The sequence below is a fragment of the Natrix helvetica genome (genome assembly GCF_964273705.1).
Source record: "Natrix helvetica genome assembly, chromosome: 14".
NCBI lineage: Eukaryota > Metazoa > Chordata > Lepidosauria > Squamata > Natricidae > Natrix > Natrix helvetica.
The window spans coordinates 13,263,032-13,282,425 of NC_138564.1; the positions used below are offsets into that span (position 1 = coordinate 13,263,032).

Below are 19,394 nucleotides of genomic sequence, written 5' to 3' on the forward strand. Positions count from 1 at the left end.
TTCAAGGTCAACATCTACAGAGCTCGGGGCTGGAGAAGGCTTGGTACTTATTCTGTCTATCCATTTGGACCAAGGACGGTTATTTGCTAAGGTCCAGGGATCACAACCCAATCTTCCTGCTGTAGATCGATCCTTTAGCTATGTGGCCTTCCTTATTTAATTTGATTTATGTCCCACCATTCAAGGCCACCGGCTGTCTTAAATGATTGTGGGTGTGGCCAACTTGATGTCACTCACGTCGAGGGGTGCCTCTCTGGCCTCTACTTGCCCCTCCCCTCCCAGCCACCCATCGCCTGCCCACCTGGGCTCCTTAGGACCCCAACAGGAAGCAGTTGTTGGAGCTAAGCAGCCACCGGGAGAAAGATTTGGCGAAACAGCAGGCTCAGTTCAAATTGGATCTGACCGAAATGAACTGAGGTAAGTTGAGGACTTGCAGTTGTCCAAGAACCTCTTCTCAAAGCCTAAGTAAAGATCTGATAGCTGTGAACATTACCGGCCTCAACCGTGAAGAAGTTCTTCCAGCATTGATATGTAGGGCAGTGTTAACATCCAAGATATTCTGGATTCTTGAATGGTTCAGGAGGGTTTGGATGGGCGCAACCTAGAATTCCCTTAGCTGGCGCTCTTTAATTAATAACACCACAATGCACAGTCCAGCCTGATTCTCTCCCATTTCCTCCCTTTTGTATTATGACGTCACTGGCTCTGACATCACCCACCAAGCATTCAGGAATGCCCACCACGTTCCTCGGAATGCCACCACAGAAAGACGGGCACTGCCACGCAACACTACTGGCTTTGTTAGCCGCATCCCTCGGGAGAATAGAAGGTTCCTGATGCCATCCATACCATCAAAGGAGGAAACAATCCCTCTATTATCGCCGGGAATGGCAAGTAAGAGGAGGGAACAGAAGCAAGAATAAGAAGGGAAATATTTCAATGAAACCACAAGTATCCTAAGCTTAGCTTTAGTAGGCAGCGTCAACTTCGCCCAAGAGTTGAGTTTGGAGACGTGTCTTGAAGCAAAGAAGAAAGGGGCGGCCTCGGGGATTCAGGTGTAAGGCAAGGAAAAGTAGGAGGGATTAACCCTAAGCTTAACTGGAAACACTCAAAATGTTGTGTTGGGAAACTGCCTGCTAGGCTGGAAGGAGGCGTCAAGCAAGGACCTAGCTTAGCATCGCTGTGTAGCCACCAACGACATGGATCTCGTGCTAGACCATGAAGCCTTCTCTGTTGTTCATTTAGGCGATAGATAATAAACTTACTGACTTTGGTTATTCACCAGTAGCTCTGGCTGTTTGCACCCAACATGCGGAGACCACCATTCATAACTAGGGATTTTCTGTGGAAGCCCACCCCTCAGGGACTCAGAGACCTTCACACAAGGGAAGTCTATATCTCAAAGGAAGACAAGATACCACTGAAGAGGGGAATACCACAAAGAACTGGATTGGAAGAGGTGGGTCCATTTTGCTTGACTCCTAAACAATTGGTTGATCAATCCAGATTGATTAAGAAGCTGTCCTTTCACGAGGCCCCATTTCTATTCTTTAAATAGAATATTTAAATGTTGGAGCATTTATTTAAGTGTTGGGGCATTCACAACTTCTGGAGGCAAGTTGTTCCACTGATTAACTTGCCTCCAGAAGTTGTGAATGCTCCAACACTGGAAGTTTTCAAGAAGATGTTCGATAGCCATTTGTAGTGTAGGGTTTCCTGCCTAAGCAGGGAGGTTGGACTAGAAGACCTCCAAGGTCCCTTCCAACTCTGTTATTCTATTCTATTCTAAATCAGAGGTCTACAAACTTGGACTCTTTAAGACTCGTGGACTTCAACTCCCAGAATTCCTCAACTGGCTGGGGAATTCTGGGAGTTGAAGTCCACGAGTCTTAAAGGGCCCAAGTTTGGGGACCCCCGCTTTAATTCACCATTTTAATTTTTGGCTTTAGCAAATCAGGCCCGAAATGGATTGTAACTGTTGCTACAGCAACAGGTTAATGACAAGAATCCTCTTTTTTCCAGCAAAGCTTAAGCCTTTGCTTAAGGGGGTGGGGGTGGGGAGGAAATTTCTATATGCACCTCTGAGCATAAAAATAACAGCAACAAAAAAAACGTCACCCCATGCATCTGGACTGACTTGACGTCTCTGAATCTCACCCAGCTTGCTATTAATAGAAAAATACAGCTTGTTTTTACACAACTCTTGTTAAAAATAGACAAGTAGAGTTTGAAAGGGCCATCGGAGACCATCAGCGGGAATATTTCGATAAACAGGTTTGAAAGTTGTCCAGAGATACCAGACCAATAAATCAGGGCTTGAGAACGGCTTCTCATGTAATAATAAAACAATGTGCTAATTTTGCGCGTGAATGCAGACGCTATTTCAAAAGAGTAACTGACAAATGGGGGGGGAAATTCCCACTTTTAATTAACACAATCACAGATCGGCGTCTAGGGAACTAAGGTGTGAGATGCTAACACTTTGGACTCCATTTGTCTAGATCTATTTAATGCTTATGAGTGAGGGCATGGCTTTCTCATATCCTCAAGTGCTTTAGCTTAATACTTCTCTTTAACTGCAAAACATCCTCGTCTTACAACATACCACTGAGTCCAAAGTTCATGCTGCTAAGTGGGACATTTGTTAAGTGAATTTTGCCCCATTTTACGACCTTTTTTTGCCAGTTGTTAAATGGAATCCCTGCCATTGTTCAGTTAGTAACACTGTTCTTTGTTGGACGCGGCTTTCCCGTTGACTTCGCTTGTCAGAATGTCGCCAAGGGGGCTGGTGCGAGAGACGCTTGACGAGGCTTGGGGAAATGGCCTGAATAGTGCAAGAGCTGGGAGAGGATGTAAAACTTCGCCCAGCAACTTCCAAACTTCCCTGCCGGCTTCCCCAGTGACTTTCTGGGGAAGCCAGCAGGGAAAGTTGCAAATGGCAATCACGTGATCTAAGGGCATTGTCATTGGTTGTAATCCCACGCTGGTTGCCAAGCACCCAGATCACACTCACGTGGAGCTCTGAGGACCAGTCATCACCATCATTCACTCAACACTGTTGTAACTTTGAATGGTGACTGAATGATTGTAAGTCAAGAAACACAAGAGCAAGCAAAAAGGTCTTTGGATCAAGGGCAAAATTCTTCATTTGGCCCAAATCTTCAACATCCACAAGCTGATCTTCACCTCTACCATTCTCTGTATCTGATTCCTTTCCTTTGCCAATTTCTAGAACTGCAATGGACGGAAAGAGGAGATAAAACTTTTGAGTAAGGAGCTGAGAAGAATCCGTCTCCAAAGCCTCTGTGAATTTTATAGATTTTCCACCTGCATTTCAAGCAGGGGTCAAGAAAGGGAAGCTGGCAAGAAGCTTTTAACAACCAGCCAGGGGGTTGAAAGGAGATTTTCTTTCTGCCACTCCCAAGCAGGTCAGGAGACACAACAGTGGAAACAGCCTAAATTGGTTCTCCTGACATATCTTATTGTTGTTAGTCATGAAGTTGTGTTCGAGGCGTCGCGACCCCCACGGACAATGTTCCTCCAGGCCTTCCTGTCCTCTCCCATCCTCTGGAGTCCATTGAAGCTCAGGCCGACTGCTTCGGTGACTCCATCCAGCCACCTCCTTCTCTTCTGTCCCCTTCTTCTTCTTTTGCCCTCCATCGTTCCCAGCATGAGGCTCTTCTCCAGGGAGTTGACTGACCGGTTGGATGGCCTTGCAGTCCAAGGGACTCAATGCAGGAGTCTCCTCCAGCACCAGAGTTCAAAGGCCTCCATTCTTTCGTGCTCAGCCTTCCTTAGGGTCCAACCTTCACAGCCATCCATTGCGACTGGGAAAACCATATCTTAGTCAGCATGTAAGCCTTTTTTTCCTGCAAAACTCGGTCGTAAGTCGAAGAGCTAACCTGTATTATAAGAACATCTTGGCTAGGATCCCGAAGCAAGAGATTGTAATAAAACGATGCACCATTGCAAGTCTGCTTATCTTTAGACATATCTATCTCTGACTTACAACTATTTGTTTAACAACTGTTTGAAGTTACAACAATACTGAAAAGAGTGACCTGTGACCAGTCCTCAGACTTACAAACATCCCAGCATTCTGGCAGTCAAAATCCAGGCATTTGGCAACTGGCATATATTTATGATTCAGTTAGCAGCTACGATGTTTCGCTTAAGCACCAAAATCAAATGAAACTCACTTAACAACTGCCTTCAGTAACAATGGGAATTCTGCCCCCCCCTCCTCACGGTCGTAAGTCGAGGACTATCTGCATTAGGGAATCACGACAACTCTGCCTGTGCTGATCATGTTTTGCTGGAAAAGAGGCAACGCAATAAAACCATGAATCACAGGGCAGAAATACCTTCGGTGCCACCACCTCCAGTTGTGTTTCATCACGGCAACGTCGTGAGTTACAAAACCTGTATTTTGATTTCATCGACGCTTAATGAAGACGGGTGTGGAGTTGCCTCTGGATCGGGAGCTCAAAAACTGGCTCAACCCCCCACAGAAACCAATCTAGCATTTTTTAAAGTTACGATTCTACTTCGTTGGTGCAAAACAACTCCACTTATTTAGGAAACTCTTTGGTTTTATGAAGACACTCATCCCTCTAAGATAGGAATACCGCAAGTGTAAGACGTTTCCTTAGTAGACTGGGGTGGGGGGGTGGGGGGGGAATGAGAATATTTCTGGTAATTCTTTGTCATCCAAAATGGTTGAGGTTAAATGCAAAACCGTAAAACAGTTCAGTTGCAAGGTTAATTGCAGCTTTCCAAACACTTAATTTTATTTAGCCTGCTTCTTACTTAACTTCCCTTAGGAAAATTAAATTTCACATGCCTTCCCTCTTTTGCAGAGCTAAAGATATCGTGCGCGCCCGCTCCCAAAATGACAAAGGCCAGATAAACCCCAAACATTTTTTTGAATTCTGGCACAACACTGATAACGGGTACCTCCATTTCAAAGTGCATCAGGAAACAAACGTGTTCCTTTTATAGCATCTCACACAAACATACATGCACACTTAGTGTTATAAATCTCTCTCCCTAGATCTATGAGGTTAAAAGAGGATATAACACAACACAGGAATTGCTTTGCCTGTTTTTATTTACTGCAAAATCAATTTCTCCGCTTCTATTCCTTAAAACTTCACTATTTTTGGATTCTTATCTCAAGAGCCTAAATATTATTTACGAGGCTATCCTATATAGCTTTTGGTCATATTTACCTCCCGCACAAAATGCACCTTCTGCTTTAGAAGACACAAAATCTACTCGTCTGAAAACGAAAAAGAAAGCTACGCTATCTTAATTTTTACTAATATACAAAGTCCAAAGGAGCTGCAGAAAACAACACAACACAATAACCCAGCTTCCACTGAACAGAGCGATTTCATCCGGCGTTGCAAAATAGCAGTTTAAACCGTGTCTGTCGCTCTCCCAGAGTGACAGAATAAAGTGAAGTCACAAGAAAAAGTCCCTGAAACACAACACACACAAAAATGCATTTTCGCATTTAAGCCGCCGGCAAATCAAGGCATGCAATTCGGTATCCTCTACCTGGGGGCCCCCTCCTCCAAATTCTGGCCGCTCTGGACAAGGACGTCCCAAATAAACCTTTTAAACCCTCGTGGCAGGAAGGAAGTGTTTCACGCGCCGTCTTCAGCCAATGAGGCTCCCCCCCCCCAACTGATGTCATGCGAGAACTCGCACACCAGTTGATTGCGGCATCTCCTTCCCCCCACCCCTTCAGATGGTGCTCCAGCTGACCCCAAGGAGCTGGCCAGGCCAAGGCCAGAAAAAATGACCTGGGATCTGAAGGCAGAGCAGTGAGGGGCACTTCTCTGTGGTTTCTCCTTTCCTTCCTTCCTTCCTTCCTTTTTCTTCCTCCCTCCCTCCTCTCCCTTATTTTTTCTTCCTTTCTTCCCTTATTCCTTCCTTCCTCCTCACCCTTATTTGTCTTCCTTCCTTCCCTTATTTTTCTTCTGCCCTCCCTCCTCTCCTTTATTTGTCTTCCTATCTTCCCTCCCTCTCTATTTTTTTCCTTTCTTCCCTCTTATTCCTTCCTTCCTCCTCCTCTCCTTCTTTCATTCCCTCCCTCTCCCTTATTTTTCCCTTTCTTCCCTTCCCTTTCCTCCTTTTCCCTTCCCTTCCTTTTATTCTATTTTATTATCCTTGCAGCACAGATGTCATCCTATGTGGCAGCAGATCAGATGAGCTAGCACAATCTCCAGACAAATTAAGGAGGGAAACCAAAGAATGTGGAGACCCCAGGTTTTTCTTTGGCCCTGCACCCCATTGGGACCCCTTGAGAGGAAGACTGGGCCTGCGCCCCCCTGATTTGCACCCCTCTGGCATCTCTACCCGCAATGGCCCCCTCCATTTGACTTCTGGGTGCCCCTAATTTAGCCCAGGGGTCCCAACGGGCCTAGTTTCTCAGAGGGGTGGACTTCAATTCCCAGGATTTCCAGTCAACCAAGGGGATTCTGGGAGTTGGAGTCCACTCCTCTCTTCAACTTGCCAAAGTTGAGAAAGGACCTCCCCAAAGCCAGAGAAATCTAGGGACCCCTTTTCAGACAACCGGTTGATCTCAAAAGGGACCACCAGACGCTCCCCATTTTAATGTTATTTCCTGATTTAAAAGATTCACAGGGTGGCTATTTGGGGGGGAGCAGAACTCGGGGCGACTCATAAGCCCCCCACCCCCAAAAGCCACAAAGTCAAAACCCTCACACCCATAAGCATCCCCTCCCCCCCTTTCACACAAGGCCAGGTGGGGAAATCTCCCCCGAGAAGCCCCCCCCCCCCGGGCAAATCTCCTTCACACCCTCCCAGACACCCCAAAACGAAACAGCCCCCTAAAACCAGAGCTTGGCTTTCTCTCACACACACATCCCATTTGGGGGGGCAGCCATAGCAAATTTGGGGAGAGAATTAAACATAGTTTTTTTCACCCCAATTCTCTTCCCTCAACCCCAAATTAACCCCAAATGAGCAATTGCTAGCAAATCCTGGGTTCCCTCAAGCGCCCCCCCCATTCCATTGCAGGCCTGATCTCCCCCCATTGTCCTGGCTGCCTCTCTTCCCCCCCCCATATTCTGGGGGCCATCAGCTCCTCTCCAAGGGAGGTGGTGTAAAAGGGGTCCTCCTGAACCCCCAAAAGACCCCAGACCCTTTTCAAACGAGGCGGGGAGGGGAACCAGAGGTCTCCCCCAGCCCCAAACCCAGCCCACCCCCTCAGAAACAAAGGAGGGGAGGGAAGGAGCCCCCAAAGTGGGGAGGGGGCTGCAGCACGGCCCAGGAATTGGGGAGGGGGCGCCGCCCGCCTCAGAAAGGCCCCGCTCGGCCCCCCTCCCCGCCCGAGGACCCGACAAAGGCGCCCCCGCCCCTCCTCCCGGGCGCCGCGAGCGGCCAAGACCCCCGACTCGCCCGCCGCCTCCTGCCAGCCCCTCACCCTGCTCGGCGGCGGGGCTGCGCTCCGTCTCCCTCGCCCGCCTGCCCCGCTTCCTCGTCCTCCTCCTCCCTCCGCGTCCTCCTCCGGCCAGGCGAGGCGAGGCGAGGCGCGGCGGCGCTGCTGGCGGCTCCCTCCTGGCGGCAGGGGAGGGCAGGGGCGGCCGCCAGGCGGGGACTGCGGAAGGGCGGGCGGAGGGAGGGAAGGAAGGAGGCTCCCGTTCTTCCCTCTTGCCTTCCTCTCCTCCCATTCCCTCTTCTCCGACCCTTTCTTTTCCCTCCTTCCCTCTTCCTTCTTTTCCTTCTTCCTTCCTTTCCTTTTTCCCTTCCTTCCTTCCTTCCTTCCTTCCTTCCTTCCTTCCTTCCTACCTACCTACCTACCTACCTACCTACCTACCTACCTACCTACCTACCTACCTACCTACCTACCTACCTACCTACCGCTTGCCTTCAGACGTAGGAACTTCATCCCTGGAGGCTTTCAAGAAAAGATTGGATGCCACCTGTCAGAAAGGGCGTAGGGCCTCCTGCTTGGGCGGAGGGTTAGACTAGATGACCTCCAAGGTCCCTTCCAACTATTCTTTCTTTCTTCCTCTTCTTCCTTTCCTTATCTACTAAGACTGCATTACTATTCTTCTTCTCTTTCTTCCTAGTATCTTTCTCTTCCCACTTACGACTATAACCATGTTGCTTGTATATTTAAAATTGATATTGTTTTGTTCCCTAGTATCATTTGATTTCTTATTAGTCACCTATGACTATCACTAAATGTTGTACCTTACGATTCTTGACGAATGTATTCTATTTTATTTTTCTTTATGTACATTGAGAGCTTATTCAGCAAAGACAAATTCCTTGTGTGTCCAATCACACTTGGCCAATAAAGAATTCTATTCTTCTGCTTCTCCTCGCCTTTCTTCCTCTCCCATTTTCTTCCCTCCGGGAGAGACGTGATTTTCCCAGGTTTCTCCCCCCCCCCCACTTCCAGTTTGGGCTGGGGGATCCTGGGAGTTGAAGTCCACAAGTCTTAAAAGCCGCCATGTTTGGACTAAGTAAAAGTTGGTCGCCATTTGCTTTGGAGACATCGCAAATTTGATGATGCGCTCAATAAAGATAGAAAACAAAATAAGCCACAAACAAGAGGCGTGAACAGCCGGGGCTCTCTCCTGTCCAGGCAAGCCTGTCGCAGGCTGGGCGAGTTCGAACGAAGCTCAAACCGATCCATTCCATTAAAAACTTGGATCGTGAAAGCCAGCCAGCCCTTCAGGTCGACGTGCTTCGCTCTTAACTCCACCCTAGCAGCCTTGAACGTTTAATTAAAACCACACATTTGAATCCACAATAAAATATTTGGCACGGCTTTGTACATCAAGAGATTCATCGCTGGAAAGCGAGGGTGTGAACTTGTTTCCCCCCCCCCCCAAAAAAACCCCATGGGGCCTGTTTTGGATGATCAGGTCTTCAAGGACGGGAGAGAATTTGGGGTCATTGGGTATCAGGAGCAGGGTCACCCAAGGTTAGAGGGGGAGGGGGAAGAATAATAATTATGCACACCTTTTTCTGGACCTAAATACATTTTGGGAGAATGGAGGGAAGGCCATCCAAATATCTTGCAAGAAACCTGTGACGAAACGAACGTTGGAAGCAACAACTCTGAATAAGCAGCTAATTCTTCCATGCATGCAGGATTAAATCAGGGAGGGTTATTTATGGCTTTCTGTCAATATTTTTTTAATGCCAATTTTCCTTTGCAGTGATTGGAAGATGCCCAAAGGTGATTGAAAGATGGCCGGCTATTTAAACAGTTTATATCAATAAAAAATTATAGGGGCCTTATGGCCCAGTGGCTAAGACGCTGAGATTGTTGATCAGAAAAGTCGGCGGTTCGAATCCCTAGCGCCGCGTGACGGAGTGAGCCCCTGTGACTTGTCCCAGCTTCTGCCAACCTAGCAGTTTGAAAGCAGGTAAAAAATGCAAGTAGAAAAATAGGGACCCCCTTTGGTGGGAACAGCGTTCCATGCGCCTTTGGCGTTGAGTCATGCCGGCCACATGACCATGCGGACGTCTTCGGACAGCGCTGGCTCTTCGGCTTTGAAATGGAGATGAGCACCGCCCCCTAGAGTCAGGAACGACTAGCACGTATGTGCGAGGGGAATCTTTTACCTTTAACTCCCTTAAAAAGGCACAGGGGGGGAAAAATAGCACAAAACCCACAATATTTATCCTCCATAAAGCTGGAAGTTTGACTTTCCAGGAATAAGTTGTCTCAAGGCTAACATAGGTACACAAATGTATGAAAAAAATTGTTTTATTAAACCCCTGTACACAAGCACAAATATATGTACAGCAAGTTCAAAGATGACGATGTTACCGAAACAAAAAGCCGGTGTCGTTGTTTTTTTTTTAAAAAAAAGAAATTTAAATCCCCTAAATCACTTAAAAAAAAACTTTTCAAAAAAGATGTAAAGAGAACGGTTGAGTCATCCCTGATTATTCCCGTCGGATCACCACAACAATTTGAGGGGAAGCATTTTTTTAAAAAAACGAGGGTCCTTTAAAAAGCCGCGGGCAGTAAATGTATTTTAAGAACTATCAGCTCCCTGTGGAAAGCACAAGTCTGGCAAGAGACAAAAACCTTGGTTGGTAGAGAGAGGGGCAAGGGTCTATTTGACCCCAAGTTGGGGAAAAAAATAACATTCAGGGGTATCTGTAATGCAGGATTGGAGTAGTTTCACAAAACCTTTGTGTATTTGTGGAAGTATCAGTCCTGGTTCGAGGTCAAAGTGGAAGCCTCTCCTCCAGGTTTTTCTTTAAAAACAAAATTACTTGGTTTTAGGAAGAACGCAACACCCACTTTCTGTCTCTCGCGCTTCATTTGTGCTTTAAGGGCAAAGCACCCAAATCCTGATTTTGTTTGGGGTTTGATTTTTTTTGTCCCTGGCCCGAGTCGGGCTGTTAAAGGGAAAGCTTCTTATTCTTCAGTTGGCTTCTCGGGTATTTTTTCAGCACGCTCCTTATTCGGAGGTAAGTCCCGGTGGATTCCGACATGTTGTCGTATTCGAAAGGAGTGATCCCAGCGGCAAACTTGCTCATGTCGGGAACGAGGCCGGGAGGGGTGGACAAGGGTGGCTGGCTGGCGTTGGGAATCGCAGGAGCGTCGCTATGATTCAGGCGGCTGCCGGGATCTGAGGAGGAGCAGGAGGTTTGGCCTTCAGAGTCCATGGGAATGGCTTCCCCCTCGGCTGTTAAATCCACCAGTTCAATGGCCTGCTGAGGGCCAGGCTCTTCGGGAGGCTCTTCGGGAGTCTGGGGTATCTGCTCAGGCTTGTCGTCGGGTTCAGCTTTGGAGACCTCCAGCTGCTGGGGGTCCGCTTGCTCCAGGGCAACGGAGAGCTCCGTCCTGCAGGGGGATGACGTCCCGGAGTTGCTGGCCACGGGAGTCCCGGCAGGGAGGTCTGAGTTGCTGTTGCCGCTCTCCGCCTGCTCGAGGGCTGCCCAAATCAGCCGCTGCTGCTCCTCCAGTTCTTCCAGAGTCAAGGTGTCTTCGTCCATGGCAGAGTCCTCCGACCGCGGGGCAGGCGGCGTCCAAGGCAGGGCTGCTGGCACACAAGACAGCGGTTGAGGAGATGTCAAGCTGGGGGGAGTAGCTGGAGGGGTGCCCTGTGGCAGAGGGGGGGGAGTGGCCATCAGCGGAGACCCCGGAGGCAACGGAGGTTGGAAGTGGAAGCTGTCGTAATCAGGAGAGCTAGGGGGCATTTCTAGATCTGAAAGGAGGAGGAGAAGAGCAATGGCTTTAATCACTCACCTGCCTCATGTCGGAGCTAAGATGGGGGGGGGGGGCGCTTCGAAAAAATGACGGTGGGTTTCTACTGGGGGCTCACGGGATGGAAGGAAAGAAGCAAATCGGGGGTGAATTTTTTAAAAAATGGCGATGGGTTTTTAAGAGGAAAGTTATACCGGAGTCGATCTCCATGTCGGCTGGGGAGAATTCAGCGCTGGTTCCTTTCTGCCGCTTCGAATGACGGGAGCTCTGGTGAGAGGGGGGCCTTTTGGGCTTGGATTTGAGATTGGCCTGGGAGGGGGGGGTGAGAAACAAAGGAGAGAAAGTAAGAACCCCGGAGGGGAACCCCCTCTTCCCCCACCCCACCCCCCTATTTGTTTCGGCGAAATAGACCAGCGTGCTTAAAAATATTCACCGAATGGTAAGTGGAAAGGTAATGAGCAAAAATTTCTTTCTGCTGGGATGGCTGAAGAGGGACCGAGCCAAACATCCTCCATTCCTGTGTTCCCCCACAAAAAGAGAAAGAAAGAAACTATTAGGGAATCAAAAGTATAAGTGTCCAAGCTTTGCATACCCTTGCAAGGGAGCTTTGCTGTGTTATCTTTCATACAAAGAACCAAGGCAAGAAAGAATGAACTCTACTCAAAGTTATTGCTGCCATAAACCCACAGATATTCTTTCCAACAGTCCTTCCCAAAGGCACCTAAGCCAATATAGGAGCTACAGATACACCTCGTCTTATGACCGTGCAGGTCGTTAAGCAGGCCACCACATGACCAATTTTACAGCCTTCCTTGCTGCAGCCGTTATGTAAATCCATTGTCTGCAAAGATTTTCTCTTTTTTTTGGCTGGAAAATGAAAGCAAAAAACCCGAAAGTTTTCCAGCCGAAAATGTTATAAATGGTGATCTTGTGACTGTGGTACGCTGCGAATGGCGGGAAATGTGAGCTGGCATAGGCGGAAGGGCAGAGACCACGGCCAGGGGAACGGGCACTTACGTCTGTGACCCCACTTGGCGTGGACATGTTAAAACCTGGGTAGTTGATCAACTTGGAGAGATCGTAAGAGGCGCACGGATTCTGCTGGTGGGATTCCTCCTCTGCCTCACTGCTGGGCGACGCTGTAAGAAAGCAACATCAGTCCTGGAGGACATTATTGGCAAAATGCATTCTCTTGCTTCGGGCTGAAGGGTGGACACCTTTCATGAATTGAACAAGGCCTAACGAGCTCCGAGGAACAAGCTCCCCATCTCTGCCCTGACCGGCTAATGAGCCACGGGTTGAAACTGGGCTGGGAAAAAAGCTCAGCCTGCCCATTCAACACATCACGCTAAGCCACGGTCTTCTGCAGTAGACAGTTCTGCCTGAGCATGGGGTTGGACTGGAAGACCTCCAAGGTCCCTTCCAACGCTGGACGTGAACAACATGTCAGCGTTTTTCAACCTAGGCAACTTGAAGACGTTGGGCCAGCGCCCGGAATGCCGGCTCGTATGAGCAAATGGAGAGTCTTCACCCTCTTACCTTTACCGTCGTAGAGCATTAAGCCAGATTTCTCCATTTCTGCCTCTTTCAGCCAGCCTGGCGGATAACCCAGTTGCCGCATGCGGTAGATGAAGGGAGGAAGCGTCTTCTCGGTGACACCGAGGGCATCCTGGAGTTCCTCGCTGCAGGGGATGGGAAGGGAGGTCCGGTTAGAACACAACAAACTTGAGCCGCAGTTTTGCCCGTTTGGTTTCAAGACTGCCGATGGAGAAAACGCAAGGATCGCGCACGTTTAGACTTAAAGAAATGGCTGGATCTGCCATTCCTTATTTGTGCCCCTTTTTTGTGAATTTGAAATTGTGGGCTCAATTGCAGCCATTAAGTCGAGGTCCAGCTGTACCTGATTATTCCTGGTTTGAAGCGTCCAAACCGCTCTTCCACTTCGTCCACGTGATATCTCTGCTGGAAATTTGGGTTGCCAGTTTCCCCACAAGCATCCATGAACTCTTTTCTTTTTTCGTTTATGCGGGCAGCGTTTCGCGGCTAAAATTAAGATAGGAGGGAAGAACAAAGGCCGTCGGGACGCTACTAAGCGCCATTAGACACCATAAGGCTACGAAAAGCACAGACTGAAATACATCTTTACCTGCGGGCAATCTTTTATCTGGTGATCTTCAGAGCCACAGTTGAAACAGTGAGATTTGGGCCTGTTTATTAAAAAAAAACACATACACACAGGCACACATTTGGAGCTGTTGACAGTCTCTCAGTGACTATTTAAAAAAAAAACACCAACACTTGCTCTAATCTTCTTGGTGCCTCATTAGATGTAGCAGCACAAAAGGAGCAAATCAATAATGCCCCATTACAACTTTAAAGGTGGAAAAAGTCACACCACCAGAGCAATGAAATGGTACTGGATATATGAACGAGCAAACAAAATCTGATGTCAAATGAATAAGTGATACAGTGGTGGGTTGCAGGCGGCAGGCCTCGGTACGGGTGTACCGGAGCCTGCCCGGAGCACCGGATACCGTTCCGGTACGGTGCTCCGGAGGGCCCACCCGCCCGCCTGAACTCCTTACCGGTCTTTTAAGTCTTTGGTGCTTCCACACAGATGCACAGCGCGTACAGCGCCTGCGCAATGCTCCGCTGGGCAGCTGGAGCATCGTGGAGGCTTGCAGAGGTGCTAAAATGCATGCATGCGCTGCGGGATCCAGAACCCGCCACTGAAGTGATAGTTACGCCCTGGATGCCAGGACAAATTCTAAGCCGACTGTGACGCAGGCAGTGAGGCATAGTGTGGCTTTTAAGTGTTGCACCACAATGTTTGCATTGCTGCCAAGGAATATTCACAGCCATGCTTTTTTCAAGAAAAACAAGTATTTTATCAAAGTTTTGAGCTGGAAGACAGAACCTATAACTGAGATAATAACATACATTCTACAGGCCACCTGTGACAGGTGTTTTCAAGATTCTGATTCTCTTGAAAGAAACAGGTGGGCATCAAGACTCCTGTTTTTATACCTCTTATGGGGATTTGAGGACACAAGTGTTGCCTATGCTTTCTTTTTTAGATGCTCATATTCCATAATGCCTTTTAAAGTCCAACTGAAAAATTTACATTATGAAGTAAACTGGGCTTTTTTTTTTACTTCCCTCCCTAATCCTATCTATTCCTAACCTATCACAAGACATACTTTTAAAAATAAAACCAGAAACATTTGTAGATTTAAAGAAATACAAACCTTTTAGACTTTACTTGTATCTCTTGTCCATCTAGAGAAAGAATCTGCGTGAAAACTTGCTGGTATCTTAAGAATTCAATAAGGAATTGCCATCGTATCAAGCAAAATGCAATCCTAGGGGTTTGTATGCCTAGATAATATTAGCCACCACCCAAAAGGCACTAATTGCTTTTCAGAACAGGGCACGATCAGAATTATTATCAGCTGCATTATGATAAAAGCCTGACTGAAAGCTTAGCCGTCTCAAGACTGGATGTTTCTTTTCTCTGCTAATTTTATCTGATCAATGGCTCATCAAAGGATGGAAACCAATCAAGGAGAGAAGCAACCTAGAACTAAGGAGAAATTTCCTGATCGGGAGAACAATTATATCAGTGGGACAGCTTCCCTCCAGAAGTTGTGAGTACTCCAAGACTGGAAGTTCTTAAGAAGAAATCGGACAACCCTTGGTCTGAAATGGTCTAGGTTTCCTGCCTGAGCAGGGGGTTAGACTAGAAGACCTCCAAGGTCCCTTCCAACTCTGTTATTCTGTTAATGCTACTCCCCTGCCTTTCCAGAAATTCAACGTTAAGGTGCAACAGCATTTTAAGTCAGAGCAGGAAATCCCCCCCCCCCCCGAAACGTTTCATTCAAAGAAATGATGACTTAGGGCACTAAGATGTTGGAAGATATATAAATGGAACCCAATCTGTTTTAGAAGTATTGCGTTAAGTAGCAAGGCTTAATAGGAAAAGGGAACGACAGTTAACTAAATAGGATACTTGGGTATTTCCCATCCATCTGTGAGCTGAGGATTTTCATTTAATATAGGCTGCCCCAGTTTATCAAGACAAAAATTGGTAAAATAGAGAACACTTCCTACAACCTGGAGAAAGAGTCAAAAAGTGTCAGTATTTTAATCAGACTAAAACATCACACTGAAAATGTACTTAAATATTTCATAAATATTAAGTTCTGACATAATTAAGTACATTAAATAAATGACTTGAGAATATGGAAATTCCCAAGTAGTAATTATACGTTCAACCAATTAATGGAAAAACAAAGTTACAGGACTAAAAACAACAAAAAACGAAAATTACACATGTCATTTTTATCAGTTATCAATCATTTCTTAATGCCATAAACTAGAAAAACTCAAACCACTCATAGCACAGAAACAAAAAGGAACTTACGCTAAAAGCCTCTTTGACTTTTTTGGACACGTTTGAGCTTGCTATTTTATGATCCTCTTCCAGGACAAAGCTAGAAGGCTAACAAAATGAAAACCAAGTTTACAAAGTTAAATCAATGTTCTTCAATCAAGTTCAGAAGTATCAGCACCGTGAGGGGTTTGTGATGGACCAACCCCATGAACAGAAATAAGTGATCTCTAAGACAGCAATACAAGTTATCTTTCACCACATGATGAATGAATCAAGAAGAGAGATACCTGTGGCTTCACATTGAAGCAGGCCTTGTCCAATTCACTCCTCTGTCGCTCCTCATATTTCTGAACTAAACTGGATACAAACTCTTCTACTTCTTGGTGATATTGCCTATATAACAGATTATCAAAATGTAGAACGGATCAATTGTTCTGTTTAGTTTTGTTTTTTTAAGCCAACAGGCCAAAGACTAAGGATTTCTGATATTGCATTTATACCTAATGAATGCTGATGTTTTTGTGCTGCAAACTTCTCTAGTACAAAAGAAGAGGTGGATTGAATTCCCAAAGAGAAAGCTAGACAGGTAATTTTAAAAAATGGGTAGACTTCCTGCTAGCATTGAAAAAATTCAAATTTGTTTCCGTACTGCATATAGAAACAAATCTCAAACATTTAAAATCTTGGATACACGGAAACTATTTTTTTTAAAAAAATGTCTTCTCTCCTTTACTGCAAAGACTTACTACAAAGCCTCTTCCGTTTTTTTTAAACAATGAAAAACACGAATCTACCAAACATGGGTAGCTACTAATGGGAAATCTCCTCTAACAGGAATCCAGCACACTTGTAAATCTAGATCCACAAGTCTTGTAGTCTAAGATGCATACCCTTCTGAAAATGAACACAGGCAATAAAAGGAAGGTACTCACTTTGAAACACTATTATTCATGAAGAAGATCTGCAACAAAGGTCCATCAAGTTTACAGTCATCCACTGTTAGTCCACTAAAAAAAAGAAAAGCATAGTTTACAGTATGAAAGTAGTTTCCCGACCCTTACGGAATAACTTTAATGTCAATTCCTTAGATTATTACACGTCTTTCATTTTCTATTTTACCTTCTGTTATTTTTACACTACGAAGATAGTTTTGAGAGCTTGGAGAGAGATCAGATCTCGTTTCCCCCCTCGATCTCTCATATAAATCTCTTCTCCATGCATTTCACAGCCTTGACCAACAACTACAAATCTACCTGAAGACCTTCTGCTTGGCCAAAACACTGCAAATAATTGAGAGGGTGAAACCTACCTTGGTCGAGCCAGGTTGTTCAGTTTTCTTCTGAGTTCCTGATGTGAAAATGGTTAAGGAATTGCAAGGCAAGATAACAAGGAATGAAGCCAGGAGAATCCCTGTGCAGCCACCTCTCCCCAGTCCTCCTTCATTGTTATTTTATCTCACCTTTTTTTACATATGACCCAAGGCAGAGAAAATACCTAATCCCCCACCTTCCTGGCCTTCGAAAAGAATTTGAAGACCTGGTTCTGGCTACTTGCCCAGAGCTTGCCACACAAATTTAGGATTAGTTGTTTATTATTATTGTTGTTGTTGTTGGCCCACTATTATGACTTTATAAATTAGCCCGTTGAAGGCTCTTCCCTCCACCTATCTAGGTTTAAATTATCCCATCCTTGTTTCAACTGCCTCGTATAATATTTGTATATGCCTTTTACTGAGATATAATAGGTGTACATGGTTGTTTTTAATTGTACCCCACCCAGGGATGCTCTGGGAGCGAGATAAGGATGTCTATAAATGTGATAAAACAAATCCACCTGCCTACTTCCCCCCCCCCAACAACAGCCCTGTGAGGTAGGTTGGGCTAAGAGAGGGGAGCAGCCCAAAGTCCCCCAAACGGCTTTCCTATCTACAGGCAACCCTCGATTTTAAACCATTCAGTTTGTGACCGTTCAAAATTACAACAGCGCTGGAAAAAAGTGACTTATGACCGTTTTCCGCACTACCGTCGCTGCATCCTCCTGGTCACCCGATCAAAATTAGGACGCTTGGCAACTGGCTTGTACTTAGGACGGTTGCAGCGTCCCCGGGGAATCCCCTCTTGCGACCTTCTGACCAGCAAAGTCAATGGGGAAGCCAAATTCACTTAACAACCGTGTTACCGACTCAACAACTGCAGTAATTTCCTAAACGACAGTGGCCAGAAAGGTGGCAAATGAGGCGAAACTCCCTCAGCAAATGTCTCGCTTAGCGACTGAAACGTCGGGCTCCACTGTGGTCGTAAATCGAGGACTGCCTGTACTCAATCCGGGTTTGGGGAAGAAATCCCTTTGGGGACGGGGGGGGGGGGGGAGAAATGGAAGAAGCGAAGGCGGCCAGGGACCCCTCCCTTAGCGGTTGCCTCCCTCTCCCCCAAGGAAGGCCGCTCCCAGCCGGGGCGGAGGCGGCCTTTCCAGCCGGGGCGGCGCTGCCCTTCGCCCGGCTGCAGGATATTCTCCGCCCGCAGCTGCTTAATGGTCTCCTCGGATTCCCTCAGCCGCTCGCGGAGCTCCGAAGCTTCTTCCGCCGGGTCGGGCTCCAGAGCGGGCGCCTCTTCGTCGGCCTCCAGCTGCTGGAAGAGCTCGCGGTCGCCGAAGTCCACCTCGGCCGCCATCTTGGCGCGCGGGAGCCGAGGCGCGGTGGGCGAGAAGGAGGCGAAGGCCGCCGCTGCGGGGAGGCCCGGAAAAGGCGCTCGGCACCGAGCTCCGCCGTTCAACACAGTCTCGGGCTTCGGCCGAGGCCTGTTTTTCCCCCCTCTCAGCGCTGCAAGACTACGGCGCCCGGCATGCAACGGGGCGACGGGTACGCTGGCCGCCCATTGGCTCCAGCGCCTCAAGGATGCCGGGAGTTGTAGTTGGACTCGGGATCGCGATGCATGCTGGGAGTGGGGGAGCGTTTCCGCTGCGAGATTGGGAGTGGGTATGTGGCTGCTTGCTCCAGCCCAGGATGATGGGACAGGGTGGCCGCAATTCAGATGCACCGGGAAAGGCGTGCAAAAATGTTAAGAACAGACCATGCACGTTACAGATTTTTAACGCTTTAATGGAATATTTATCAGTTCCTGCTACTCTTTTGATATAAAACTGCCTCTGCAGATACCATCAATCACACGCAGCAGCACGCGCTTCCTAGTTTTTCAGACACAAACTCCAACAAAACTGCAACTCTGAACACTTGCGCTCCTCCCTTCCGTTGGGAATTTTTAATCCGCCCGCCATCCCTATTCTCAACCTGCCTCTGTTGGGTGTGGTGAGATTATTGAGGTTTCATAGGACGATTAATCTCAATCTTAAATCTGATTAATAACAGATTAAAAGTGGGGACAGAGAACTACAGCCCTGGGGCATGCCAATATCAAATTTCGGTCATTTATGAGACTGTTTTCTCACATATCTGAGGTCCTTTCCTCTAACTGCTGCCATCTCTCATATTTATAACAAGCACAGGAGTTTACATTTCACTTTTTACATTCGGTTAAGCATTTCCTAATCTGGCAATGCCTATTAAAACCCAGTATCTTTGAGAGGGTTTTGCCTCTACAGTGTTAAGAGCTTTCACAGAACAAAACTGGAGGAAAGAATTGCTCGATAAGATGAGCATAATTAGGATATAGTATTTTGATATAGCTAACAACCTGCAGTATTCTTTATCCTCTACTTACTTAAATTCTATCCTCTACTTTCCTGCATCGGGGTGAGCATTTATTTAAAAAATATACTCCGTGAAATTAA

The 19,394-nt window shown here is 47.0% G+C and overlaps 2 protein-coding genes across 9 annotated transcripts in view; both read right to left on the reverse strand.

Annotated features, from left to right (window-relative positions):
• Positions 1 to 7,605, reverse strand: part of CLIP1 (CAP-Gly domain containing linker protein 1) — a 52,272-nt gene extending 44,667 nt beyond the window's left edge. For 5 of the 6 annotated variants that reach the window (XM_081966614.1, XM_081966613.1, XM_081966615.1 and 2 more), the window contains exon 1: positions 7,457 to 7,605. The gene's annotated coding sequence lies outside the window, so the exon portion shown is untranslated. Of the gene's footprint in view, positions 1 to 5,562; positions 5,824 to 7,456 lie in introns of those variants that run through there. The other variant, XM_081966610.1, reaches the window with a different exon arrangement.
• A 2,139-nt stretch (positions 7,606 to 9,744) lies between these two features.
• ZCCHC8 (zinc finger CCHC-type containing 8) lies at positions 9,745 to 18,455 on the reverse strand. 3 transcript variants are annotated; one of them, XM_081966309.1, is made up of 14 exons: positions 18,116 to 18,455; positions 16,918 to 16,958; positions 16,541 to 16,615; positions 15,896 to 16,001; positions 15,639 to 15,716; positions 15,225 to 15,328; positions 14,464 to 14,529; positions 13,362 to 13,422; positions 13,116 to 13,258; positions 12,755 to 12,897; positions 12,233 to 12,354; positions 11,649 to 11,732; positions 11,410 to 11,524; positions 9,745 to 11,216 (listed from the first exon to the last, which is right to left on the reverse strand). In XM_081966309.1, exons 1-14 carry the CDS (start codon positions 18,275 to 18,277, stop codon positions 10,408 to 10,410), a joined length of 2,109 nt encoding a protein of 702 aa, XP_081822435.1. In that variant the 5' UTR covers positions 18,278 to 18,455; the 3' UTR covers positions 9,745 to 10,407. The 3 variants fall into 3 exon arrangements, with proteins under 3 accessions (XP_081822435.1, XP_081822436.1, XP_081822437.1); XM_081966310.1 differs by having other exon boundaries at positions 9,745 to 11,051; positions 18,116 to 18,454; XM_081966311.1 differs by having other exon boundaries at positions 9,745 to 11,048; positions 18,116 to 18,452.
• Between the last annotated feature and the right edge of the window lie 939 nt (positions 18,456 to 19,394).